The 27,177-nt window shown below is 39.4% G+C and overlaps 1 protein-coding gene across 3 annotated transcripts in view; it reads right to left on the bottom strand.

Annotated features, from left to right (window-relative positions):
- Positions 1-27,116, bottom strand: part of dop1a (DOP1 leucine zipper like protein A) — a 29,934-nt gene extending 2,818 nt beyond the window's left edge. The window contains exons 1-32 of one of the 3 annotated variants that reach the window (XM_077575415.1): positions 26,765-27,116; positions 25,545-25,740; positions 24,156-24,337; positions 23,901-24,071; positions 23,457-23,646; positions 22,842-22,940; positions 21,207-21,306; positions 19,667-19,776; positions 18,917-19,031; positions 18,695-18,815; positions 18,481-18,600; positions 16,888-17,005; positions 16,042-16,071; positions 14,504-14,761; positions 12,046-12,568; positions 10,748-11,031; positions 10,520-10,672; positions 10,339-10,439; positions 9,990-10,255; positions 7,743-9,867; positions 7,286-7,397; positions 6,914-7,096; positions 5,293-5,418; positions 3,988-4,122; positions 3,832-3,887; positions 3,622-3,726; positions 3,372-3,438; positions 2,849-2,993; positions 2,535-2,614; positions 1,170-1,279; positions 803-952; positions 407-468 (exon numbers count right to left, since the gene is read on the bottom strand). In XM_077575415.1, the coding sequence (XP_077431541.1) occupies positions 407-468; positions 803-952; positions 1,170-1,279; positions 2,535-2,614; positions 2,849-2,993; positions 3,372-3,438; positions 3,622-3,726; positions 3,832-3,887; positions 3,988-4,122; positions 5,293-5,418; positions 6,914-7,096; positions 7,286-7,397; positions 7,743-9,867; positions 9,990-10,255; positions 10,339-10,439; positions 10,520-10,672; positions 10,748-11,031; positions 12,046-12,568; positions 14,504-14,761; positions 16,042-16,071; positions 16,888-17,005; positions 18,481-18,600; positions 18,695-18,815; positions 18,917-19,031; positions 19,667-19,776; positions 21,207-21,306; positions 22,842-22,940; positions 23,457-23,646; positions 23,901-24,071; positions 24,156-24,337; positions 25,545-25,682 (6,535 nt within the window). In that variant the 5' untranslated portion in view covers positions 25,683-25,740; positions 26,765-27,116. The remainder of the gene's footprint in view (positions 1-406; positions 469-802; positions 953-1,169; positions 1,280-2,534; positions 2,615-2,848; positions 2,994-3,371; positions 3,439-3,621; positions 3,727-3,831; positions 3,888-3,987; positions 4,123-5,292; positions 5,419-6,913; positions 7,097-7,285; positions 7,398-7,742; positions 9,868-9,989; positions 10,256-10,338; positions 10,440-10,519; positions 10,673-10,747; positions 11,032-12,045; positions 12,569-14,503; positions 14,762-16,041; positions 16,072-16,887; positions 17,006-18,480; positions 18,601-18,694; positions 18,816-18,916; positions 19,032-19,666; positions 19,777-21,206; positions 21,307-22,841; positions 22,941-23,456; positions 23,647-23,900; positions 24,072-24,155; positions 24,338-25,544; positions 25,741-26,764) is intronic. The other 2 variants (XM_077575416.1, XM_077575417.1) reach the window with 2 other exon arrangements.
- Between the last annotated feature and the right edge of the window lie 61 nt (positions 27,117-27,177).

Here is a 27,177-nt window from a genome sequence, read left to right as displayed (position 1 = left end):
TCATAACCTCAATTCTTCAAGAAAGGTTTACTACTTTACTTTAATTTTCATTTACTAACCAACACACACAAAAAAAGTTTGGCAATAGCCTGTTCCTGTCATTTTCCTTAGATTTTGTCAGGAAGAATAAAGAATGATCTTTTTTTTGTGGTATTGATAAATATAACAAAGAAAACATAGTAGATAAAATAGATCCAGCCTGTAAAGATTGAAGAGATTTGCGGAGCAAAATGAAAAGTTTTATAATGGCACAGGTTATATAATGTGATTTCAACTAAGGGAAAACAATCAAGACCTTGTGAGCGCCAATTAGGTAAAAATAGTCTCAATAAATGATCACTAACAGGTGCATTTACTATAACAGACAATCTGCAATGATGATGACTAATTAAAAAATAAAGCATACTCATAAGATCTCTGAATGTGGTCTTGTCATGAGTCATCAAATGGTCAATGATTGCCCTCCAGCTGAAAAAAAAAATATATATATATACATACATATTAGACAGTCACAAACAAAAAATTCATAAACAATGCAAAAATGCGTCTCCTGTCCATCATATTTTACTTAACTTAAGTCTCTGTTCTACCTCTAATACAATGTAAACAATATTCTCTCCGGTAATAAATAAATACATGTGAATTATTACAGTAAATAAAAACTGTTAATTTCACTTTAAACTCCTTTGTTTTTTAAATATTTTTATTTGTTTGTGATGCACACTAGTTTCAATATGAAGCAGAAATATGGACCTAGAAGAAAACACTTGGTCCTGGTTCACAATCACTGACTCTTACTTACTGGCTGACACAAGATGAGTCCATCTGGAAGAAGGTGTGGTCCATAAAGAGGTCAAAGGCCTCCTTCTTCCAGGCGCGACGTGTGTACTGGTACCCACTTAGACTGCTCAGCAGTTGGATGCAGGCCCGGTAGCTGGGAGCATTGTGAGCGCTACAAGACGGATCAAGAGAATGCACTATTATCATCAGCTTTGGTAGTTGGAATTTTAATAGACTAAATGTTTTTTCTTGTACTGTACTTTGTTTCGTCTGTATATTTGTTATGTATAACAGCATCACATATGAGCAATATAAAATTATGTTGAAGGCAAAAACACCCAACAGAGATGTATTAATCATTGTGCACACACAAACAGACATGTTCTTACCTGTGGTTACGCAAGTAGGGAACTACATAGTGCATGATATTGACCAACAGGGGTATAACCCGTTCCTTCTCATCACTGTAGAACACCATGTCCAACAAGTGAGCCAGCACCTGCCGATCAATTCAACAAAGTCTTTCACTGCGTATGCACTCAGAGAAAATATCTCTAAATATGATTTGATTTTACACATTCAGCTGATTTAAATAAGTGCCTAGACTGCCAGCAGTATTACAAATTGCACTGCAGCATTATGGTGACACAGTGAAGTGCAGAGAATAAATGGACTTATGTATAAACAGAAGTGGAAAACAGTGGGACAAGAAAGATGAACCTGATGCATTGGCTCTCCTGTATATCTGGAAAGATTGAAGTTAGTGTTTTGTCAGGCTTGCTTCAGAGCACCAAAGAGGTTAGATTTATAGACCTTTTAACAATTATTGATGTGTCCCACCACTCCAGTGTCAGCAGGGAAAGACTCTGGCTTCCTTACTTAGAATAAATGGTACTAAATGAAAATGGGGTGGAGGCCGTTTATCAGCTCTGAGCACATACATCAATTGTTTAGGCCAGGTAAATTGAACTCTTGTTTGTGTAAGTCCAAACACGGTAATAGAACATTGGTGCCTAGCAAACAAGGTGGTCTTTTTATGTTAGGATATTGTTGGACTTATTATGGTTGTAAATAATCTTTGCTGAGCAGTATACATACATGACTAAAAAGGCTCCTGTAGACAGGTATGACAGCAATTTCTAGGATGCGGCCAAATACACTAACTACAACACTATTGCATAGTAGGGGGGGAAATAAAAAAATTGAACATTGTATAAATGAGAACTAGAGGCTGTTGTTTGGTGCTCATTTTATAACCGAACCACCAACCTCATGGATTCACTTAAAGGTTTACAGCACATCTTGGCAAAGTAGGGCCCAACCTATCCGTTCTATCCACAGCCATTGAATGGCCCTTGCAGCCTTTATGAAGTAAAAATAAAACAAAAGTATGTGCTACTTTTATTTTGATATCTACACCTCAGAATTTGAGCAAGGGAGGGTGCACTGGCCTAAAAGTCTAATTAATTGTGTCATGATTTATCACTTTAAGCCGTGACCGAGTGGTTAAGATCATCATCACCTGCAACCATGGGAACCTCGGTTCAAGACCTTGATTTCCCAGATCAAAGTGCAGGATTACAGGATAGTATAGAAAAAAAACCTCACACCACTGCAGAGAAACCTGACTAAATATTGATAATAAACAGTTTGAAACAATATGAATGATTAAAATAACTAGATAGTGTTTAACAGTATGAACTGACAGCCTGAGAAAGGAGTATGGAGCAGAACCACAGATACAAATGTTTTACCTCAGCCAGCAGCGTGAGGGCATGAACGCTGTAGACAGATGGGGTGAAGCTGGAGGCCTCCATAACTGTGAGCATTAAATCTACAAAACACACATATAAAATATTAGCAGGGGCTAACGAGCACATGCTCTGGATAATTTTTTTCTATTAATTCAAAGCTTCACATGAGCAAGTCATTATTAATGTTATTTAGTCCTTTACAACTAGTCTTTTTTCAGACTATTTTAAACTTGCTTTAGCTGGACTGCACCCTGCAGAACACTTAAAATGGTGTAAGAAGTATACAGTGTGCTTCATAAGTATAGGAAGCAAACCTTCAACGTCTGCTTCAAGGTTTGTTCCGTCCACAACTATCTGAGGAGAGGCCTTCACTTCCAGGTTTCTCCTCAGCCATGTAGTTTGCTCCAGAGACGAACCTGCAATTGTCCCGATGGCTTCTACCACTTTATGTGTCACATCCTGAACACCATCAAGTCATAAACAAACAAAAACAGCTCATGAAAATGATGGAATGTTGTGGATAATAAATCAAGATAATAATCAGCAGTCGGGTAGAAACCTCCTATGTCCAAATTTGGTCATTAAAAAAAAAAAATCACTAATCAATACTACTGGTCACTCCCCACGTGGGTCTGTTATGCCTAAAAAATATTGACTAATGTAAAGTGTTGAAAATGGCTTGTAGATTCAGTGCTAACGGCTCGACAAGCACACTGTTAATTGTAATGGTTTTCTGAAAAGTGAATTTTTATGTAAAAGGATTCTGTCCGACAGCAATAACATGTTTGAATCAAATAAAGAGACATAATGCAAAATGTAGGCAACTGAAGTTACAACCTGGAGCTCTCGCTGGTCCTTCTTACTTTCCAGATTAGGGTTCTTCAAAATGAATTCATTCAGAACACTAAAGAATAGAAATGAAAATAGGGACTATGTAAAATATAACATAGTGAACCAAGGTTAAATCTCAACAATTAAATTTATTTAGACAAACACTTACATATACGCTGTAATGAGTCTTATAAAATGAAGTGATGTACAATATGCAATAAACAATAAAAATAGGAGTGAAGAAGGAGAAACCAACCCAAGTATTAAAAACTGTCCTGGGGCAGGCAGGCTTAACTGCACTGAATCCTTCAGCAGAGCCAGCAGAGAAGGCCAGCTATCAACTAAAGTAGATACAGGAATCCTGGGACAAAAAGAACACATGCTGTTTGAGTGTGCAAGCAGCAGATTTACAACTGATGTACAGTATTGTGTAAATACACCGTGTACTGATATATAATAAACTCACCTCTGGACATATGCATAGAAGAACTGCAGCATGCAGACCTCCAAAGAAAGGTGTTTCTAAAAGGTCCCAAGTAATGTCATGAATGCCCATGTATAAAATGCAACAGATTTTTGTGTTAATCCAGGTAGTAATAGCAACAAAGTCTACAACACAAACCCTGTCCTTTGCGATGGCCGGTGGCTGCTTCAGAACCTCTTTCACTGTGTGCATGACCGTTTCAGTGCGCATGGCACTCACCGAGCGAACCAGCTCAACCAGCAGTAACTGTTCATCACTGGCTACAGGAATCACCTGAAAGTCCAAAGCAAAACTCTCAACTCGTATAACTGTGACAAATAAAGTACAGAGATATCCATCCATCCAACAATTATCTGAACTGCCTATTCCTTACAAGGGTCGCTGGGGTGCTGGAGCCTATCCCAGCTGGCTTCGGGGATTAGGCGGGGTACACCCTGAACTGGTTGCCAGCCAATCGCAGAAGTACAGAGATAATTTAAGCATTTTATAGTTATCTTTGAAGAGTGTCAATACTTTGCAGCAAATATTATTTTCCCTTAAATCTTAACATATGTATTAGACCACCACCAAATGTAAGGGTTTTGTTATAGCCATATTCTCAACTTTCTTTCACTTTCAATTGGTGGCTGATGTAAGCTGATCACAGATCACTAACACGTATTGTTAATAATAATAGTGAATATAATGCACTTTATATTTCAGCAATCAAAAGTGCTAGAGTAAAATATGTTTTTTTTGTTTTTTAAAAAGAAGGGCCTAGCAAAAGGCTTTTGTAAAATTATGTTTAAGGTCTCGTGTAAATGCATAAAAAGTCTGTGGGGCCCTCAGGCGGTCTATGAGGGCATTCCACAGCCAGGGAACCACAGAGGAGAAGGTCCAATCGCCCTGCTGCAGAGAATGTTTTACAATAACTCTCTTCTGACTCTAACTCTTGTGTGATTAAGGGCTATATAAATAAACTTGGCTTGAATAAAACTGAACAAATACCAGTACATCCTGTTTTTGTTTTCAATGTAAACTTTTTTTTTTTTTTTTTTTTTTTACTTAATTTTTCTAATCGGACAGGGATTGATAAGATTGATATGGAATCTGATCTTATTTTCAGACTTCTTTGCTAAGCTTAGTGAGCCGGCTCAAATGCTGGTGAATTCAGTACAGTAATGCTTCTGTGTACGACGTGGTCTAATAAATGTATTAAGAACTGTACATAACTCGTATTAGTGGTAGTAAACTCTGGACTATTTTGTTGAAAGTTGTACGGTATTCATTTTTTCTGAATAGTTCTAAAGGCCAATAGCTCTCAATTGCATTCAAACCCTAAAACACGTTGAATTAGTATGCTAAAAACACTACTAAACTTTGCAAGTAAAGAAAAATAAAAAATAAAAAATAAACAGTGCGAGTGAAAATACATTTATGTCACTTAAATTTTACATCACCCACTTTATTTCTGACTGGAGTCTTGACCTGTTTCCTTTCATTCCAAACATAGGCAATGGCTGCCATGAAGTGAGCACCATGGTTCATGGAGATTGGGCCAAGCAGCTCAAGGATTTGCTGACGAATTTTCTGTAGATGAAAAACAAGTGGAGGAATTATGTTGTTATGTCCTATCTGTGAACTTTAAAAACGATCACATCAGCATTATAAGCATCAGTATACAGAATAGCATGATAGTGGCCTTACATAAACAAAAGATTGCCGTTTTTTAATGTTGTCAATTTCGTAGTAACTGCATAGTATGTCTATGTCTTTGATGAGCTTTCCTAGAGGAGCAAGCGATGTGTAATAAAGTCCTATGGAGAGCAAAAAAACTAAAAAATAATTATAATAACAATAAATGATCATTAATAATGTTGTTGTTTTTTAAATTTATATTTCAGTCTTAGAGGCTATATTAAACACCTTAGCCCAGCCATGTCCTAACACTACATCTAGACCAGTGGTTGTCAACCTTTTCAGTTATGTACCCCCTGTGAAATATTTTTACAACCAAGTACCCCTTAACCAGAGCAAAGCTTTGTTGGTTGAAAAACAAGACTTAAACTAGAATCTTTGGTTATCATTGTCTGATTTAACTTTGGAACTTCATTTGTATAGTGGTCTTACTTGAACTTTTTGGAAATAAAAATAATCAAATTATTAAATTAATCAATAATAATTAACTTAAATTATGAAAATCAATGCACATACTATCACCAATAACTATCCTCCTTTGGGATCATATATAGGATTTGTTCTCCAAAATAAATCACAATTTTAAATAAAGTTTTTAAATGATTGACAGGTGATGTTAGGTGGCATATGACGGGGTGGGTCAAACCATTCCACATTCAATAACATTTCATGAACTTAGATTTTACTGAAGTATTTACATAATTAAATTATTCCTAAAGCATTTTGCCTTGGTGCTACTTTTAAGTTTATTTTTAAATCCCACGTACCCCCTTGGAGTGCCTTTACGTACACCCCAGGGGTACAAGTAAGCCCATTTGAGAACCACTAATCTAGACAATGTGATGATGAAAAAAAAAAGTGTAATACCATAATTTCCTCCCGGCGCTCTCTTCAAAACAGGAGAGCGTGCAGGTAAAGGATAATGACCAAAGCAGTGAAAAAGAGGGCTGCTTTAAAACACCAAGGTTGACCAAAACAGTGGGAAAAAACTTATATATAAAGTGAGACTTGGTTATAGGAGCATTAAAAACATGCACACAAAGTTCCTTTAATGTCATCATTAATGCCATTAATGGTTTTAAGTGTTTACTGTTGAAACCTTTTAATATTATGCGCAGCTACCAGCTACCTTAAATTATTGTGGATATTATACTGTTACAGTAGGTCAGACCACCCACAAGTTTATACACACATTCAACATAACACTACCTATGACCGCTGTAATGCACGATTGATATGTAAATTCTTTATAAATGTATTGACAAATTAGACTTTAAATACACCTGCGTTGTCAGACACCTCCAATCTTATAATATAGAAATATTGTAAATATGATTCTTAATTGGCTGTAATAAGGTCATAAATACAGTATTGTACTTTCATGTACCTTAGTGGAGCCCAAATTGATGTTGGAAGTGGAAGCAGCAGAAGCAGCAGCTGGCTTCTCAGAGCTGTCAGCATGATGGAGGACACTCCACAGCAATGTGACAGAGGACATGATAGTGTGGAGGATGGACAGGATACCTGAACGAGCCTCAGCCAGGTGCTTCTGGTCAACACTCACATGCAACTGACAAAGGATATAAAACACTCACCAATGCTTTAAACACTTAATAATAATGCTAAATATCACAGATATATTGATGTTCATCATACAGAGTAATTAGGTAGACAACAATACTGTATTCAGCAGCATTCATTTTGCGAGAAGGTTGTTGTGTTTACAGTACTTTAATTAGGCGGTGTGAAGAACCCTCACCTGGTGGTACTGGTAAGTGGGATCAAGCAGGCAGTAGTGGATGATTGCAGTTATTCCCTCCAGTACTGTGAGTAACAGGTCAGGAGGAATGCAGACAGCCATCCATTGGGGTCTGCATAAAAGAAAGATTAGATGTATATGCAACCCTATTTAGTTACAAAACATGGTTGCTTCACCCAGGGCTGTATATACTATTTATGCATTCATTCCAAGGCCTAAGGTGCCACCTAGTGTTAAAAACCTGACTTACATGTGAAAATGCAGTTTGTAGCCTGAGAAAGCAAAATTTAGTTTGATCTTTGTACAGTTTATATATTGTAATAACTTCTTGAATTTTATACAATATGATTTAATATTTTTGTCACCGGTCCTTAAGCGGTTTGAGCTGCATTTGCAATTTAAATAATGCATGCAATACACATATTGACTGTGCTATCCAGGATATAATTCTCAGTACCTGGCGTCAGTAATCCCAGTCTCATAGCGGTACTGGTGAAGAAGATTGTCCAAGTTCCTGCAAAGCTGCAGAGTGACTGATGCAACCACCCTTCTTAGAATCCTCCTCATGTATGGCAGCGTGGCTGTGATGAGTCCAATCCACTGAGGGTGCATTTTACACGCATGGTGTTGATGCAGTGCCCTGATGACGGCGCACAAAAACATGCCCTGTGCTGTGATCGGCTGTCCATGAAGGTACTGTAGTGATGTCATTGGCTGCTGAGGGTTGACATGCTCCACTTCTCCACCTAACATTTCAAATCCAGTTCCTGTGCTACTGCCTGCTCCTACGCCTCCCGCAGCTCCTGCCCCAGGTTCTCCTCCTTCTTCGACCGGCACCAGAACTCTGTGCTCGAGTACAACTAGACTTTGAAGCAGTCTTAGTAGCTGGGACTGGACTGCACTACAACTGTCCATCTGATCCTCTGACAAGTTGATAACACTGTCCTCAGACAGACCTTCCTCCACTGTGGACATATTTACACCGGCCGTCCGTTGGTCATGCCATTTCTGTGCGCTGAATATAGAGGAGAGCAGGCAATGGAGTACCACCTTCTGAACTTTACATTTAGACAGAACATCATATATGAAACTAGCAAATCCCTTTGCTGAGCCCCCTGTGACTTTGGCCAGCTCACTGAAAAGAAGAGTTAATACCTCTATACTGGTCAGCTGCATGGCCCGGTTTCCAGCCAAGTCCTGAGGGCCTGCTGTTACATGGGCAGAGTAGAAGCTTCTTAAGAAGTATAGACAGAGTGATATGATGATTTCCAGATACATGGCACTGCGGAATGAGTGGGAGTGGGAGTCTTGTGCGATGGGGCAGTAGAAGTCTTTGCCCATGACAGAGACCCTGTGACGAGCTAGGAGGTTTTGGAGCAAAGAGAGCTGGGGGGTGTAGGTGTTGTTGATGCTAGTAGTGGAGATAGCACTTACAAACCCTGAGGGAGCAGACCTTAGCATGGCTGCGATTGCCGAAAGTGCATGCAGGGCCCTGGAGGAGTCATATAACTGGAGATATAGAAGAACATGCTGGTAGAGAGGATGGATATTGAAGCGAGGTGGGGCGGACGATGATCTACGTCCTGCGACACTAACACCTCCAACATTCCCACCTGAACATCCACTGGGTGAGCCAATGTCACTTTCAATTTCTGATACCTCACCTTCCCCACAGCTATACCAGTTCTCCAGATCTAGGCTATCCCCAAAGAATATACTGGGTGTTTGCGTTTTTTCAGCCTGGCTTGCTGCCTTTCTCCGTCTCTCCTCCTCTTTCCTTTTGGACTTTTTCGTTTTAGGCTTAGCCCCTGTGGATTTGTCAGCCAATTTCTCCATGATTTTGCCTTTAAGGCTGAGCTGGGTGCTGCTATGGCTTCGTTTGCGTGCTTGAGAGTTGTCCACCTGCAGATTGTGGTCTGAAATGGTTGGGTCTGAGTTGTCAGGTAATGTGACAATGGAAGGTGAGGAACTGTGACGGATGATACCCTCTCTGTGCTGCTCTTCTACAGCAACATCAGTTGAAGGGACCCCAAGAAATTCCAGTGTTCCTTCAGCCAGCATCTCTGGCAGCGTCTGGTGGTTGGAGGTATGAGGAGGTCCGGAGTCAAGATGGGGAGCCGTGGATGTTTCTGAACAAGTGCTCTCCGAGTCTGACTGAGCCCAGTCTTCAGACCGCATTGGCACATCAACAGACTCCTCAGCTACTAAACTCACAACATTTTCTATAAGATCATTTACAACAGAGAAAACAGTCCCCTCTAATGAGTCTTCAGACATATAATCTGAAGAAGCAGGTTGATGGTCTGAACTGTTGGATGTGCTGTTTACAGCCTCTGGCTCATCAAAACTTTGATTTTCCACTGGAGAGGACTGAGAACCAGTTGATTCAGAGGAATGGGGCTCCTCCTGCTGGTCAGCAGGCTGAAATCCACTAGTGAGTTGTAAATTCTCACTGCTTAGACTCAGTATAGACAGACTGTCACTCAGAGGGTTAACGGTAAGACAAAATGGCTCCATGTCACCGACTTCCAGACCTGGGAAATCGCTCTGTGCCATCCTGTCCACTTGGATATGACTGAGGTCTAATGATAGAAATCAAAAACAGAATAAAAAAAATTATTAGTCACATCTACTAATATTTACGTAGAGTATATATATATATATATATATATATCATGTACAAAATTAAAACAAGGCTACTCACTTTCAGAGAAGCCTGAGTCTCTAGTGTCTATAGGTTCCGATGGCTCGTGTTCAGACAGGCTAGGAAAGACATGGGCCCAGTGTCGCTGGGCTTGTACTTTTTGAATGGAAACTCTATGGGTCTTTGGGTGCAGTAGAAGAAGAAGGAGGGGCTCTAGCACCCGAGCGATGTCATGTCGCTGAAGGACCTGATTAAGCCATGCCCGGCCAACTGAACTTGTACAAGGGTCCCAATAACTAAGGCTGTCTAGCATGATAAAAAGAGATCTGTCGGGTAAAATAAAAGATGAAATAAAAAAAATTAGAAGAATGCCAAGAGCACCGAAAAGGAAAACTGTATTTGAACCAACCTGTCAAATGTTCGATTAAAAGGAGAAGATTTGGTGATATTTAAATCTCGTGTCAAATGCCACAGCACAGAAAACTTCACATGGGCTTCTAGCCGAACTCTCTGAAAGAAACTATACTTCAGCATGGATTTCATTGAGACAAGTGTTTGTGTGAGACTGAACTGATTTTCACCGCACTAACCTTGTCACGGTGCATGAGCTGCTGGCTGATCACATCCTCACAGATGCTGGAAGAAGGTACAAGGTTGTGGAGCTGATAGAAGAGCTCCACACTTCGTTGATGGTGCTGTGGTGTTCCTTCACTCAACTGATCCCACAGGATCAGAGCCACATTCTATGCACAAGCAGATTAAAGAGAGTTAGGGAAATTGGGGGGAAATTCAAATGGTTGTTCCCTTATTAGTATTACCTTAAAGAAGTCTGTCTTGTTTGCAATGTACTTAAGAATTCCCTGAGTGAGTGGGGGCCTGATGACGACAGCTACTCGACCTTGACTGGGACTCATGGGCTGGGCAGACTCAGAGCTGCCGCTGGATGCCACACTCTCAGCTGTCACCATGGCCACAGACTGGGTGAGTCCCACGAGGTCCATTAGTAGAGAAATAGCCACACCTTGAAGACTGAAGTTGCTAGCCAAGCAGGTGGCATCCATCAATGCCTGCAGCCACTCCGGCAGAAACCCCCGCTCGCTCTCTGTACATACGCAGGGAAACAAATGCTTAAATATACAAAAGTGCAACATATTTATGTTGTTTACACAAGTTGTAATGTCTTTCATAAATAGGTGTATGTACTGTGAGCTAAAGCCACACGTTAACACACCGATAACATGAACTGTGACTGAATTATTAAAAACAAACTGTTTAGCCAATAGCTTTGTTGTGTATTTAGGGTTTGAAATATCTTATCTTTGTAGATTTAAATAATCACTACAAAATTATTTGCTGTAGGTGAAGTGAAACTAAATTAATTGAAGTGTGGTGAATGTGGTTTCCCGGTCTCATAACTTTTCAACATCACCAATCTTATCTTCTGTGTATTACTCTCTCTAAAATGTTACGACACTTCAAACCCTGGCACAAGAACTGATATCAAGTGTTCACACTCATGTACTTTTACAAAGCAAGCCTGACAACACTAGTGAAAGGTTTTAAAGGGGAAGTCAACCCCCCAAAAATTATTTTGAAAATAATATGTTCTATGCAGCCCCACTGGTCGTCTAAATATGGTATTCTGGTTAATATTGCGTTGCGTTAAATTCTGGTTGAATCCAGCTGTTTTTATCCATCTCAGGGGGTGGCCATTTTGCCACTTGCTGTCGACTGAAGATTACGTCAATGTTGCTTAGGGCTCAGGTAACTAACAATCACAACTCAACTGTTTTCTGAAACTGCTTCAGAAAACAGCTGAACAACCAATCACAGCTCAGTTTCAGAAAACAGGTAAGCTGTGATTGGTCATTGCCTGAGCAACATTGATGTCATCTTCAGGCAACAGCAAGTGGCAAAATGGCCACCCTGAGAGGGAAAAAATGGCTGGATTTTGCCTCATAATTCTTATTCCACAAATGTAATATTAATCAGAATGTCATGTTTAGACTAGTGAGGTCACTTATAACATATTATTGTCAAGGAATGTTTAAGGTTGACTTCCACTTTAATGAAGCCCTGGTTACACCTTTAGACAAAGGCTCTTTATGACACTTACCACACTCTTGCTCTTGTGTGGGTGAGGCCTTCAGGTTTCCCTCTGCAATGTACACTGGAAAGCTGGAACACTCCAAGAACAGCTGGCAGGCAGCAGTAAAAGCAGCAACATAGTCTTTCTGAGCCATCACAGAGTCCGAGCATGACTCAGTCTGGTCTAGATGCACACCAGGTTGGGTACCCTCTAATACAAGGCTTGTTGACTGTACCACGAGGCCTCTGTCCTTCTCGTCTGTTTCCAATTGTTGGGAAGTTATATACAAGGTTATAAGGCGAGAAAGAAATTGCTGGAAGTGTTCCAAACAGCACTGCATGACTGGTTTGTCCACAGGTTTAGGTTGAGATGGGCCTGAGGAATGAATGCCTGTCTTATGCGTTGGGTGAGTTTGAGGTGGTTGTTCTGTATCTGGGCCATTCTCATGGTATTGGATGAAGTCTGTGAAGCAGCTTTCAGATGAGCGATTGGGATGATTTTCTACATCTTTGAACACCTCCCCACTTTCATGTGTTCCCAGAGTTACATTCTGTGGAGAGACAAAGAGGAGAGGACACTTTAGTAATCTCTTCAAAACCTCATGTTTTTGCATTTTTGTATTCGAGCCACCAACACACAAAAGAAATCCACACAATAAATAATCAGCAGTAAGTTAAAGGTAACTGTTTTTTTTATCTTAAATATATTCAACACATTATTCCTCTTGATGAGACTTTAAATTAAATTATGAAGAACAAGGGCTACAACTTTTAGCAGCTGTCCACAGCTGTTCATCTGACGAGAGATTCACAATCACATGTAAACAACAAAAAGTGCAACAAGTAAGAATTCTGTTTTTTATTTCAGTTCAGTTATTGGGAGCATGAAAGTGTCCTGGGATTCCTCCTGATCAAGGCAGCAGGCACAATTTGGAGCCCAGACTCAGGTGGCATGTAGGGTAGCACATCATCCATATGCTCCAAGGGGTGGGGGTGTGGGGTTGGGGGGGGGGGGGGGGTCTGTTAAAAGTATTTGTTGGATGTATGTGGCATGTTTTCCACTCTGTTGGAGATCGCGACAGGCTATTTATTTTATTCTTCTCTACTTCCAAAGAGAGTGCATGGGACCTGGGCTCAGCTGTTGGTTAACTATCATCTTTCTCTGTACTCCTTACGGGCACAGCTCAGTCAATGTGGCCCAATTCATCTCTGAACATGGGACAGATTGACTGAATACTTACATCATGCCACAGTGAGCTTGCACTCACTATAAAAAGCAGAATGCTAAGTAGGGACCAGGACAGCCAATGAGTAGTCAAATGTTTTGTCTCAAGGGAGCACGAGAAGGACGTTCCATTGGTGGGACCACCATCCCGATTTGAACTGACATTTTTTGGGGTGGGTTGAATCAAGTTTCTTTTCTTCCCCTATTTTACAAGGCCTTTGCATCTGTGCAGTGCCATATAATATAATATGTAATTGTAGATCTAGTAATCGCTAATTGTAATACATAGGTCTTGCCACACCTTACAGGAGGCTGACATGTTTCACCTCCATCCTTCTGCTACAAATACCCAAAGGAGAAGAACTTAGTGAACGTAGTAACTGGTGGTCGGCTTGCGAAGTGTGGTCTCTCTGAAAATGCACACACTTATAACTTAGGCCGTTGCATTCTATTAGTTCACCACTAGATGTCAAAAATTCTACTGGTTCTCGAGAGCCGGAGTCCTGCAGGCTTTAGATGTTTTCGTCCTCCAACACACCTGATTCAAATAATCAGCTCATCAGAAAGGGTTGCAGAAGCCTGATAACAATCCTGATCTTTAGAATCAGTTGTATTGAAGGACGGAAATATAAAACCTGCAAGCCTCCAGCCCTCGGAGACCAGCATAGGGGAAGCCTGCTTTAAGCCATGATTGGATTGTCTTCATGTAGAGTTACTTTTCGCTTTTATTTACTATTGGTTTAATATCTAAGTGTATCAATTTAATGTTGAAGGGAACACAATATACTATGCAGCAGGTGTGTCCAAATCCGGTCCTCGAGGACCACTGTACTGCTTATTTTAGATGTTTCCCTCCTCCAACACACCTGATTCAAATGACCAGGATCATTATCAGGCTTCTGCAGAGCTTGCTGATGAGCGAGCTGATCATTTGAATCAGGCATGCTGGAAGAGGGAAACATCTAAAGCATGCATGACAGCGGGCCTTGAGGACCGGATTTGGACATCTCCGCTGTACAGCCATGACTACATTGCTCAACAAAAGGTTAGTACACAAGACCAATTTTGATTATGATTATACTCAATTGTGGTTGGATTCTTACAAATTATTAATGTATTTTATCTTCTTTTATCAATTGAATTTCATTTATTGTGTATGTAGAAAATAATGATTCTAAAAGGAAACTGAAGGGTTTCTATCAAATTTGGGATGTACAACAGTAAATCGTGTGGAATATGTCAATGCTTTTACTGTACTCACTTTAATATCACTTTTTTTCTCCTTTGTGCATTCTGAAGAATTTCCACAGGAACTGGAAAGGCCATGCACCTGGGGGCTTGTGGGCAGGGCCAAAGGGGACACTAATGGTGGTTGTACTTTGCTCAGGATCTTGGAGCAGAGTCGCAGACAGTGAGTGAGCTCTCCAATTCCCAAGGTCTGCAGGTGACAGGTTAGTGCAGCCACCATGCGCAGCAAGAGCTGAGGAAGATGTTCTGTCTGGATCTCGATGTACGTCTCCTACGTAGGTGACAATAGATTTTACAATGTCATACCATGTCATTACTCAAAGGTTTTTTCTTGTCTCCTCTCATTATAGACTCATACATACAACAATCTGGAAATGTTAAGTAGAATATGTAATGACAAACATTGATACATCACAAACAGCTTTTGTCTAACTCCAGAATAAGAAAAAATGACCATGAGTGTTGGGAGTCATTATTGTGAGAGAAAAAACAGAAATGGGCATTTCGTCAGGACTGAAAGACTGTCCATCACGGAGGTCCGAATGACGAGAATTTAAAAAAGGATGGACGTAGGTAGCATTGACGGAAGTGGGTTTTCGTGCATCAGTGTAATCATCATTAACCGGGTCAAATACTGTCTGACCCATTTTGTTCACAATTGAAGAATGACGGACTGATGGACAATCCGTTACTGACGGAATGCCCACCATTGTTTGTCGGTCTTAAAATAGAGATGACAAAGTGACGACGGAAGCGTGGTTAAAATAAAAATGATGGACTGATGATTACAGCGTGTTCAGCTTGGACTGATGATGACATTAGTGTGCCCACGGCGCTGACGAATGACAGACAAACAAAATTTTCTATAATGCCCAGCTTTCAATAAAAATGACCATGAGTGTTGGGAGTCATTATGGTGAGTTAAAACAATGAAGGAACAACTACAGTAAATGTATTTGTTTCTAGTTTTGGTCCATCATACCCACTTGTATTTATTATTTGTACTGTAATTAAAATTATTAATTTTGTTATACCGTCTATAGAGTATTTTACAAGTACTACTTGCAATGTGCATTTACTTCTTGTATACCTGATTGTCATTTTGTGCAAGGAGGTTAAATGTTATAGAATATACTGTATGTATATTAATATATACATATATTATGTTTAACAAACAAAATGCTTCTAAATTTGAGGGGGGGAAAGGATAAAGGAAAAATGAAATAAATAAAAAAACATAGCTGGTATTCATATTTCTTGAAAAATATGTGAGCAAGACAATGGCATAAAATTGCATGCAATTAAAGCCCATACACACAGGGCAAATATTTCATTGTCGCAAGATCCACACCAAACTTTAAGTATGATCTTATATTGCCTGAGATTGTTATTTTCAGTTAAGAGTAGTGGTCATTTATTAAGAAATGATCACATCACTAAAGCTTGGTAGAAATAGAAGTCAAATGGATGTTGGTGGGATGTTGCTGGAATGCTATCAGAGCCTCAGTGAAGCAGGATGAGGTGAAAAAGCAGGAAAGAGCAGTACTTTACCTGGCAGATTACCCTCATGCTTCTAGTAGGCTTCAGGGAGAAAGAGCAAATAGTTTGAACAGACAGGAGCAAGCGGAGCACAGGCCACAGCGCACTAATCACATCCCACTCTTACCAGAGTCCAAAACACACACACACACACACACACACACTCTTGAAACAGGGTAATAAACAATGATTTCCAAACTTTTCCGATTGGAAATATAGGACAGATAAGCAGATTTCCAAACTGTGCATCAATTTACAAATCTGCTATATGTATTTTTGGCAGGGAAATAGACACACAAGTATGTTTGTGCTTGTGTGGGGCGTTGCACACCTAAGAAACAAGAGCGGAGGCACAGACGTTAACAGTAGCAGTTACATCCCAGGACCAAGAATTGTCTGTTCAGGGAAGGGAACTAAACAAAAAACAGCAAAGGATGTGAATGAGCTAAATAAGGTCGGGAAGACGGCGAGAAATACAAAGTATTAAGAGCCCAAGCAGAGCCAGGAAAGAAGGGAATGTCAATGCACAGAAAGGTGCAGGACGACAGAGACACGCAATGTGACAGAGAAATATGAAAACAGAGACAAACAAAATCCGTACATTAAAGGGAAATAAAATGAATGAACTAAAAATACAGAAATAACTACTGTATTATACAAAACTGGTAACTGTGCCAAAAAACATGACTCAAATGTGAGAAACTGAATACAGGACATACGAAAATGAAAGAATAATTTATACCAGACTTTAGCTGTACATGATGGCAGCTAAATCAAAAATAACGTGAAGACAAGAGAGCGATGGACGATGGTCTATTAAAGACCAAAAGATAAATAACACAATACAAGTAAACTTACCAAGGAAACGATGTCCAACAGGAAATCAACTAGCTGACAGAATTCCATTAAGGAAAGCTCTGAGGTACCTAAACTCCCAGCATGCCTTGGAATACCGGTTTGCACATTCAGTGTCGTCCTACAAAAAAAGCCATATGGTGTCAAGTGAAAAATCTTGATGTCTTTTTCAAGGATTGTCATCAGTGCAAATTTGCAATTTTAATGCATGTTCACCCGTTGTGGGACTTCTAAAGCTGATCTGACAGCTATGGCTGTTTGAAAGCGCTATATAAATAAAGATGATTTCACCTAACCGTTTGCACAAACATCCCCACATTATGATACATTAAAGAGGAAGTCAAAGCAGTTTTATTTTTTTTGCCTATAATATGTGCAAAATCCAGCAGTTAATATCAAAAGGCGTCCATTTCGCCACTTGCTGTCGAGTGAAAATGACATCAGAGTTGCTCAGTAGCTTCAAAAAACAGGTGAGTTGTGATTGGTCGTTGCCTGAGCGACTGTAATGTCATCTTCAGTCGACAGTAAGTGGCAAAATGGCCGCCCCCTGAGATGGGTAAAAACGGGTGAATTTTACTGCGTAACTCATATTCCACAAATGTGTAATATTAATCAGAATGTCATGTTTAGACTAGTGAGGTCACATATAACATATTATTGTCAAGAAATGTTTAAGGTTGACTTCTCCTTTAACAAGTTTAGCTTTTGTTTTTCAAAGCCCCATCAATATACCTCATATTTTCATATCAGTGGTCTCAAACTTACAACCCGGGGGGCCATTTGCAGGATGGTATTTTCCGGCACCCCTGGCATTAGAGATCAATGTAAGTGTGGCCCCCACCTTTTTTGCTGTCTCATTGCAAAGGGCATTTTATGTTTTTTGTTGTTGTTTTAGTTTTTTTTTTTAAACACTTATGGGCTGCCATAGCTTGGCCTCATACAGTTTTCAGCCCAACATAATTCTGAAGTGACATCAAGTCTCACTCATATCTTTTTCAAAACATGCCATGAAGAGAAAGGTTGGTGACAAGAACAGCCAATTTGAGAAAAAACAGGAGACGAAATGTCTTTTTTGTTGAGCACACGGCCACCGTATTAAATGCATAGAAAAAGTTGCAGTTCTCAAGAAATCAGACGGGAGATGAGAGACAAAACCTGGTCAGCAATCTTGTTCACGTTCTTAAGAAGTGGTAATGTTCCGAACTGTTCTTTGTAAAGATGGAGTACATTAAATTAGTTTAATTGTACTTTTTTTTTTTTAATACCGGAACTCTTATTTTGTGGAATACTTGATGAGCTCCAGACCCTCCCAGACTCTATCTGCGGCTGCCCCCAAATTGAGTTTGAGACCCATGTATTAAATGCATTGCTACAAAAGGTCCATTTCATATTTAATTAGACTGTAAAAAAAAAAAAAAAAAAAAAAGTATATTAATTAAAATCAGTAACTGCACTGACCTCTTGTAAAGTGAGGAAAATTAATGAATCACATTAGGCATCAGTAAATCATGTAACTTTTGGAGATTAATCAATGAGTGCACCTTAACACAACAAATACAATGATACAATTATATAAACATTAAAAACATCAAAAACCTGCAGCACTCCTCAAACCAGCGAGCAATATAGTCCCACATGTAGAATGGCTCGAAAGAGTTGAACAGCAGATTGGCTGTTTTAATCAGTTCTGCTGTCTTTTTGTTCTCCCGAAGTTTGCTAAAAAGGAATCAAAAGGCCAACATTTGCATTACACTATCAACTCAAAATATGGTAAAACATGTCAAAAGAGGAAACGGTTGATTGGTGTAACCTGCTAAGGTGTGTGTGATCTTTGCTGAAGGAACTCTGGTTTTGGAGGCCCAACTCAGTTTTGCAATGTGTGTGCAGCGTACGAAACACTTCAATGAGAACATCCTCTAAGATAGCTGGACCTGATGAGAGAAGCATACGAGACATTAACTGGACACCGGGGGACAACCTAATGGATTCACAGCACCAACTGTCCTGTAGGTATTGACATATTGTTTATTACCAAGCTCTGGTTTGTCAAGCAGACTGATGAGGATGCGAAATGGCTTGAGGTCATGCATGAGGATGCTTTCCTCTTCGCCGCCTCGCGCTTTCCCCTGCAATATCCCCACCATTGCCTAAAAACATGCAATGAAACAGAAGAAACACATTTGTCATATCCAGTAGTATTACTTTGTAGAACCTTTGTTCTAAAATTTGGCTAAACAAATTTCACTATTACATCTTCCACCCCCTTCTCTCATTTTTTTTTTCGTGTGTTCACGCTCCGTCTGCCACATAATGAGCTGAAGCTTGCAAAAAGAGTCCCTGTAGTGCCAAGCCTCTCCCAATGGATGGAGTTCCAATAAGTACCTCTGAACAGATGGCACAGGAGCAAATGACAAAAACAAAAATACTTTCTAAAACTAGATTTGCCTTCTGGTTTCTCTGTGCTCTATGTGTTCTAACCCCTGGAGTGTCACAGCAGAGCACATGGCGGAGTTAAAAGACAGTGAGTGGACATCAAAGAATTCGCTGCCGCAAAAGGCAACATGACATGCAAAAAAACCCAAGAGAATTTGTAATGCTGGAGGATAAGTCATAAAAGAGATGAATGTATCTGGCAAAAATAACAAAATACCCACATCATAAAGAAAGATCCGCCTAAATTAATGCCATCCACACAGACACAGACAAAACTCTTAAATATGGTCAAATCCTCTGGGACAAGATTTGTTTTAATCTATAATGTAATCAAAGGCAAAAGGCCCACCTGGACTAGCATGTCTTTTGAGAAGGTGTTGAAATAGTGGCTAGCCTGGTCTTCTGGGGTGCTCTGTCGAGTGGCGCGGGGGCCTGTTTTCACCCCATTGTTGTCAAAACCTACAACAAAAACAAACAAAAATCATAATTAATATAACATTAAAACATAACATTTGATTTTAATTTATTAAGGAAATAAAAATATTCAAAGCCACCTGGCCCAATGTGAAAAAGTACTTTTTGTTCATTTACAGTTGTGCTGTACAAGAAACAGCTCAACTTTAATTTGTGTATGAGGCAGCATTACAAGAAACATTGACCTGAAAAGCCAAAAGCCGCAATTATACAGAACACTATATGGACTTAAATACGGGTCGTTACGGGTTTCATGCTGCTAGTTCCGATATTGATACGCCAATACCTTTTCCGATCCCGATCACATTCATTTGCAGCACATTTTTCAATTTCAAAGCTGCTCACTGACGATTATTTTAATAATTGGTTATTCTGTCAGTGTCTGTTTTTGTTTTCAATTAATTGATGAATCACATTTTAAAAATCAAATTTCCATATTTTACTGTACAAAAAACAGGACATTATTTGAAACTGATAAATGCAGAAAATGCACAAACATATAATTATTCATTAATGGCTTGGTCTATTACATGTCAGAAAATAGGGAAAATGATGATCCAGATAAATGCATGATTTTTCCGCAGTGATGATGATGATGGTTTGCCGCGCACCCGTGAATTAATGATTGATGGGCCTGACTCAAAATCATGGTTATAGTTCATCTGGGGCGATCAGCTTCGTATTGATTTCAGAACTTTGTACGGGCTGGTTAAGTTCTTGATCTATCTTTTGTGTGTAGAGGTACAATCGTGTTGGAACAGTCAACAGCAAGGGTACTGAAGCGTAAGGCACAAAGAGCTTGTAAATCAACTTCTGACTTAGTCAACCTTTAAAATGTGTCCCAAGACCTCGGTCCATATAGCGAGGTAGTCATCATGTTTGGAAGAACAAATACAGTGAGAACAAATATTCACGTTCCAGCAATTCCATTCTCCAGACTAAGTTAGCATATTATTTGTTATTTCAGATGAAGGGGTGTTGAAATGTTACTGTCACAATCATAGAAGGATACTTTAAAAACAACTTGAATGAAGCTTTCTACATACTTACCAGCATATGTATCCAATATGAGTTGCAAACAAAAGACAACAAAATAAGATTATGGCCTCAGAAACACATTTTTGTTTCTCAGAATTTAAAAGGGTAGCTAGCATAAGGAAGTAAAGGAACATTGTGTGGGTATCAGAAATTGGCATTCCAACAGTCTGTCTAGTAAAATGTCTTGTTTGATTTAGCGTTGCTTCATATAAAAAAACATTTTTAGCTTATGTTAACATTGTGAATGAACAGGTCGATAATGTGTTCCTCTAGTGTATACGTTCACATTAAGCAAACAAGTGTGTCTACATTTGACAGTCAAGTACAATGAATGTGAACCCGTTATAAGGTCTGGGGTCTGTGTGTGTATTTCGCACCCAACAACCATGCGTAGAGTCTGCGGTTCAGGGACATGTCTCTTCTCAAAACCACATGCAAAGCAGCAGACAGGATCCGGATCATGTCAGGGCGAGTAGCCTGAGCACAGCAGAAAAAAAGCATTGTGACTGATTTGTCATAATACGTGACACTGCACAACCAAGAAACCCTTTCACACTGCAACCAACAACTCCACAAGTGTTATTAAGTTTCTAAGTCTTGTCAAATTAACTCTGAAATTGCCCTTAATGAAAAACAGACTACCATCAGAAATACTACCGTCATTTCTGATATTAATGCACTTTCTTTTCAAAAAAAAATAATCATTACAAATTTGAGGGTGTACATTACGCAGTACATCGCAAGAAAGGAACTGAAAACATGTTTTCTCATCGCATAGACATACTGTTTACTCGTACCTATGGGTTGTGAAAAAGGTGTGTTAAGAGTGGCCCAAGGTTATTATAGTTACCAAAACTAACAAAATATCTAAAACTAAAATGTGAAAAACAAAAACACAATCATTAATTCAATAAAAACTTAAATACTATATTTAAAAAAACAAATATTAACCTAAACTACACCTTCCTAAAACTAACAATCTATAATTCTAGCGGAAAAATAAGATCTTCATTTTCATCTCTGTCATTTAATATCATACATGAGTTGTCAGCGTTCTTTTTAAATGCATTTATTTCAGTATTGCTGAACAGTATGTCCATGCAGAAGACGGAAGGTCAAACAGTCGTTGCAAAATTTAAGTTTATTTTACTTTATTACACAATACTTTGTGAAATTAATATTACAATTAATTAAAAAATAAACTAAAACAAAGCCTTTTAGTAAAAAAAATTAAACCAATAAAAACTAACAAACTTGCTCTAAAAACTAACTAAAAGTGAATTTAAAAAAACAAAAGTCAACATGAAATACAAACAAACTATAATGAAAAGTCCCTGTAGTGCATTTGTCCCGATGACAGGGTCATTCATGTCTGACCCAATGTTGCATTTTGTATAAAAGTCAGTAAGACAAGACAGTGAGAAGTATTTTCCAGAATGAGTCTTTTTCGCCACATCGCCACTTTTGCAATGAATTCGGGCCAACTTAGGAAACATTCGGCGTATAGCTGGGACTTTTTTTTCTTCAAGCTAAGCGACAACAGCTACAAGAAAGGTATTTTCAAATGAAACTTTTAGAAAGGTAAGAAAACTCATCTTTACAACAACAAAAAGTGTCTGAAGTTCTGAACACAAGAACTATATATCTATCTAATTAGTATTTGGAAAATATTTCAATTTTTGAGCATTGATACCAGAAAATCGGGGAGCGTATAATACACAAGAAGATTAAACAATAATCTAGTTTTGTGTTGTTATTTTAGGGGACCATACAGTATTACATGAAAGTGTATTATAACATGAGAAATTACAGTATGTGAAAGTACTGTAGTTGTGAATTCATATGAGTCAATGGTTTATTTCGGCTGCCACACACACAACACGGAAAAGAAAACACAAACATCCCTTAGAACGACTAGATCTAACATCAACAGAAAAACATATAAACCTTTCATATTGCACTAGTACAAAGGCCTGAGTTTTCATCCAGATGGCATCAACAGCTGTTCTCACCTGGCTCATGTGGAAGGGGAAGCAGAAAAGGATCAAATCTAAAGTGCTTCTCTGCACCAGCACACTCGAGTCCTGGACTGATGTGCTGACAGCCTCCACCTGATCAGAAAATACACAGATGTATGGATACATTAGGTATGGATGTGATTGATCAATTACTGACTGATTGCTAAGAATGTTGATCAAACTAACATTTTCAGGTTATGTCGCATAGCACAGAATTGTGGCAATAGAATAGAACTACCGGTACAGTGTTTGAAAATAATTGGTACTATCACTTACTAAGATGCAGCACTCTACCTGTCCGTCTCTCTGTCCCTCTCTCTACTTAAGCATCAATTTTTAACACTGCTTATCCAATTCAATGATGCAGGGAGCTGGAGCCCGTCCTATTTAACGATGGGCGAAAAGTGGACTACACCTTGAAATGGTCGCCAGTAAACATCAAGACCAACATTCGTATCTACATTCACAGGCACTGACTGAATACGAACCAATCCAATGTGGCTTAAAAACCTACCCATCAGACATTAAAAAAAAAATGGGATCAAACTTAAAATATATGATATATTAAAGATGGCTCTCATCAACCATCCTGCAAAACTGAGCCCGCACCATAAGTTCGATGTCACTGCCCATGACGTAGAGCTGGTCCTCCATGGAGAGCTTGCGGTTCAGGTGCAGCAGAACAAAGGACACCCCCGGGAGACGCACAGCGGGGCTGGTAAGGATGCTACCCCATAAGGCACTGTAGAATGCCGACTGCTCCACTGCTGCTGCCACCTTCTCCAAAAGGTTGTTGGTTCTGTAGCAAAGATAGAGTGCTTGGTTATAATGCATTTGATTATATACTATAATACACCGCACCCAAAGGCAAAGTTTCTATTGAGTAAATGCAAGTAAATAAATACGTACTGAAAAAGGTTATCTAAAATATCATGTTTAATATATGACATTACACCTGGAGCATTTCAAGATTTGCATGATTTGACATTGTGAAAATATCTGCTTTCTCTCCCACATTCATCTATCCATCAATCCACCCATAGGTTTTCTCACCTGTCATAGAATTCTGATCCTTCCTCAAGACCTGGCAGTACTCCAGTGAGGAGTCCTTGTAGACCAGGCTTTAGTGTCTTGCCCAGAGGCAGGTAGTAGGTCTCATAGAGGCCAAGCAATACAGGCTTTACAGACATGGCAGCATTGGTGAGTAAAGGGAAGAGCCCAGAGCTGCAGTGTAGAAGAGGATGTGACGTTAGTTATGTTCAGTGTGTCCAGTGTAGCTTCCCTTACACCTGTAAAAGCAACAATTACCTATAAAGAAAAAGGTCTTTGGCCAGCCTCTTGGGTCCAATGATTTTGAAGATGATCTCATAGGTCTCCAAGGCCTTACGGTGGACTCCACTGGGCAGCGCAGGATGGAGGCATTGAGCCAACCGTTTGCCTATTGTCAGCTTCTTGGGAACCACTTGATATTTTGCATTGTTCTGCAATACCTGAGAGGATATTAAAACACAGTTCATTATTTTGTTTTCCAGTCCCTTGAGGTTTAGTGAAAGTGTTGAGATATTAAGCAGCTTTTGATCTACAATAGTGGCTAACCACCATTAAGGGTCCTGGTCCCCTTGCATATTTTTGATCAACCTGGGGGGCTAAGGCTGCAGTGTCATAGAAATAGCAGAAAGTGCATCTTAAATTGCATTTATGGCCTTTAGTTACTCTTTGAGCTTTCAGTTGCAAATTCCACAACACTAAAAGCATTATTAGAAAATGAATGGTGTATGCCCACTCAAACGAAAAGCGAGCTTATAATTTAAAAAGGATGCAGATCATGTTCAGTTTGTATTAACGGTGTCATGCAGTAGTAACTTTAATACTAAAAATGGGAGTGAGAGCTCTTCCTAAAATTCAAATGAATTACAATTGTGAAACAGATAGAATTAGAGGTGGGGGTGCTGTTACCCAGGACTTAGATGTTTAGGTGGATAAAGTCACAAATTACAATTGGGTAAAAAATAATCCTGTTTCTATTAATATCAGATTCAGTGGATCTTTCCAAAAAGGTATTTCATTTTCATGCCCCCTTGCAATTATATCATGGATCACTAGGGGCCCACGGACCCCCTGTCGAGAAACACTGCTCTACAAGACCGCACAGCATACAGAAACAGGTTCTCTTTCAGTTTTCAGATGCCATGTCTGCTCTGTATGTAGTGTGTGTTGTGGTAAAGAAGTACGGTAATTTCTGGACTATAAGGCCCACCTAACTTGTGTTTGTTACACATATAAGCCACACCCAACTGTAAGCCGCAGGTGTTTTAATGTTACCACACCAGGTTCCCGCTACTTTCTTTTCCATAATGAGGGCGCAAATTGTTTCACTCTCGTTCTGTCTTTCCTACTGTATTTGCGCTCACTTAGTTTGTTTTGCTCAGCCTGACACTCTTGCGCTTCCTTTATAGTTCGCCCCCTTGTGATCTGATGGATAAGCCGCACCTTTGTATTAGCCGCAGGGTCGAATACAAATTTAACATTTAACATTACCCTTGGTAAATGGTGGTATCATTCAAATTATATGTGATAACAGCCACCTAGTGGCAATTTGAGGAAACATAATTTGGTTGAGTCTGAACTTTTTTGTAAAAGTTTATGCTTTGAGTTCTGTATTTGTATATTGAAAAAATTACAAAGTCAGATCATTACCTTGTTGAGCTTGCCCAGAGCAGAGATGAGGTCCGCCCACTCACTTGAGTACTCAAAGTTCTTAAGAGCTTTATCCACCGCTGCCACATAGTTCCTGTACTTGGAGTCACCGAGCAGCTCCACTTCCTCTGCATTCATTCTACTGGGTGGCTATTGTGCTAATGTCAAACACCGGGCATACATGTGGACATCACACCTGTTCAAAACCACACAAGGATACAATAAATTAGTTATTCAAAGTTAATGCTTGATGACAATGATGCAAAAAAGGTAAGGTCAACTGCCTAATAGAAACTTAGAGCAAAGCCTGACTCAGGCAGACATGGCCATATTGTAATGTACACCTGAGTAATCATGACCATATAAATATTGTTTTTTCACTTTTATGACAATGAGTACGCTCCTGTTTCTGGAATATTACACAGTCTTTGCAAATAAGAGTTGAAACAACGAAGAACCACTCGGGTCAATGCAATACTTTTAATAGGGGACTACATTATGCTATTGATGTCCAGGTTGGCTTAAGTGAGTTAATTGAAAACGAAGCCAATGGCGTACTCTGCTGGAGACTGACAGCATGTGAAATACCACTGATTCACAATGTACAGTATTCCTTTGAACCAGTCACGCCATGATAAAAATAGTCAAACAGGTACAACTCACGCACAAGACAGTATAATAACGTCAGCTTATTTTATGGAGGGTCCGTAACCGAATAAATGACATAATTTATAATCACAAACTTTTGGAAAATTAATAGAATGTGACTACTTACTTATTACATGTAAGACGACCTAACTTGACAAAAAAAAGCTTGGTTTGTGTAATACAAAGCTAGGGTCCAACATATTAAGTATCCGCGTCTTATAAATAAACGGCTGTAACAAGATCGAATCGGGCAATAAGAAATGGCCTTTTGGATATTTTAGAAGACATCCAAAACTAATTTAAAAACAAACAAACAGGTAATTGGCAATACAATTGGGGTAACTCGCTACTTTAAATCAAATAAGCGGTCCAATAACACACCGTCATTGCACGTTTTTTTGAAAATCCATTAACTATATATAATCGAACGTACCTTCACCTGTATTGGTCACATAATATTGCAGTCCATAATGTATAGCAGTGAGTGTGATGGGGCTATTAGCTAACTGTTTCAGGTAGAACGTGTTAACATACATGAGAACTTGTAATACATTTTATATAAAACAGCTTACCGTCATAGGTTAGTGGACAAGAAGTGTCATTCAAACATGAACCCAGTTCGGTGGGTAAACGGGCGATCACATCAGTAACAGCGTTAGCAAGGGCGCTAACGTTTGCTAACAGGTTGCTAAGAGGATGGAGAGGAAGGGCCCGACACGTATTTCACAACGTTTTAGTCTCTTGGCCAGCAGCAGACAACGGCTGCATATATTCTACATACTCCCCCGGTGTTTCTTCTCGTTGTGTGCAAATCACCAACCATGAGATCATCATCAGATATTCAAAGGCAGTGGAATGACAGCTCCCAGACTGCACTGCAGGGACGCAACACATCCAACCGTAACGTTCAACCCGCATTTCCGCATGGCCGTCTTCCGTCTTTTGGAGCTGTAAAATTGATCGCTATTACGCTAAAACAAAACGG

The sequence above is a fragment of the Vanacampus margaritifer genome, chromosome 9 (assembly GCF_051991255.1).
Source record: "Vanacampus margaritifer isolate UIUO_Vmar chromosome 9, RoL_Vmar_1.0, whole genome shotgun sequence".
NCBI lineage: Eukaryota > Metazoa > Chordata > Actinopteri > Syngnathiformes > Syngnathidae > Vanacampus > Vanacampus margaritifer.
This window is presented reverse-complemented; position numbering and strand designations above follow the sequence as displayed.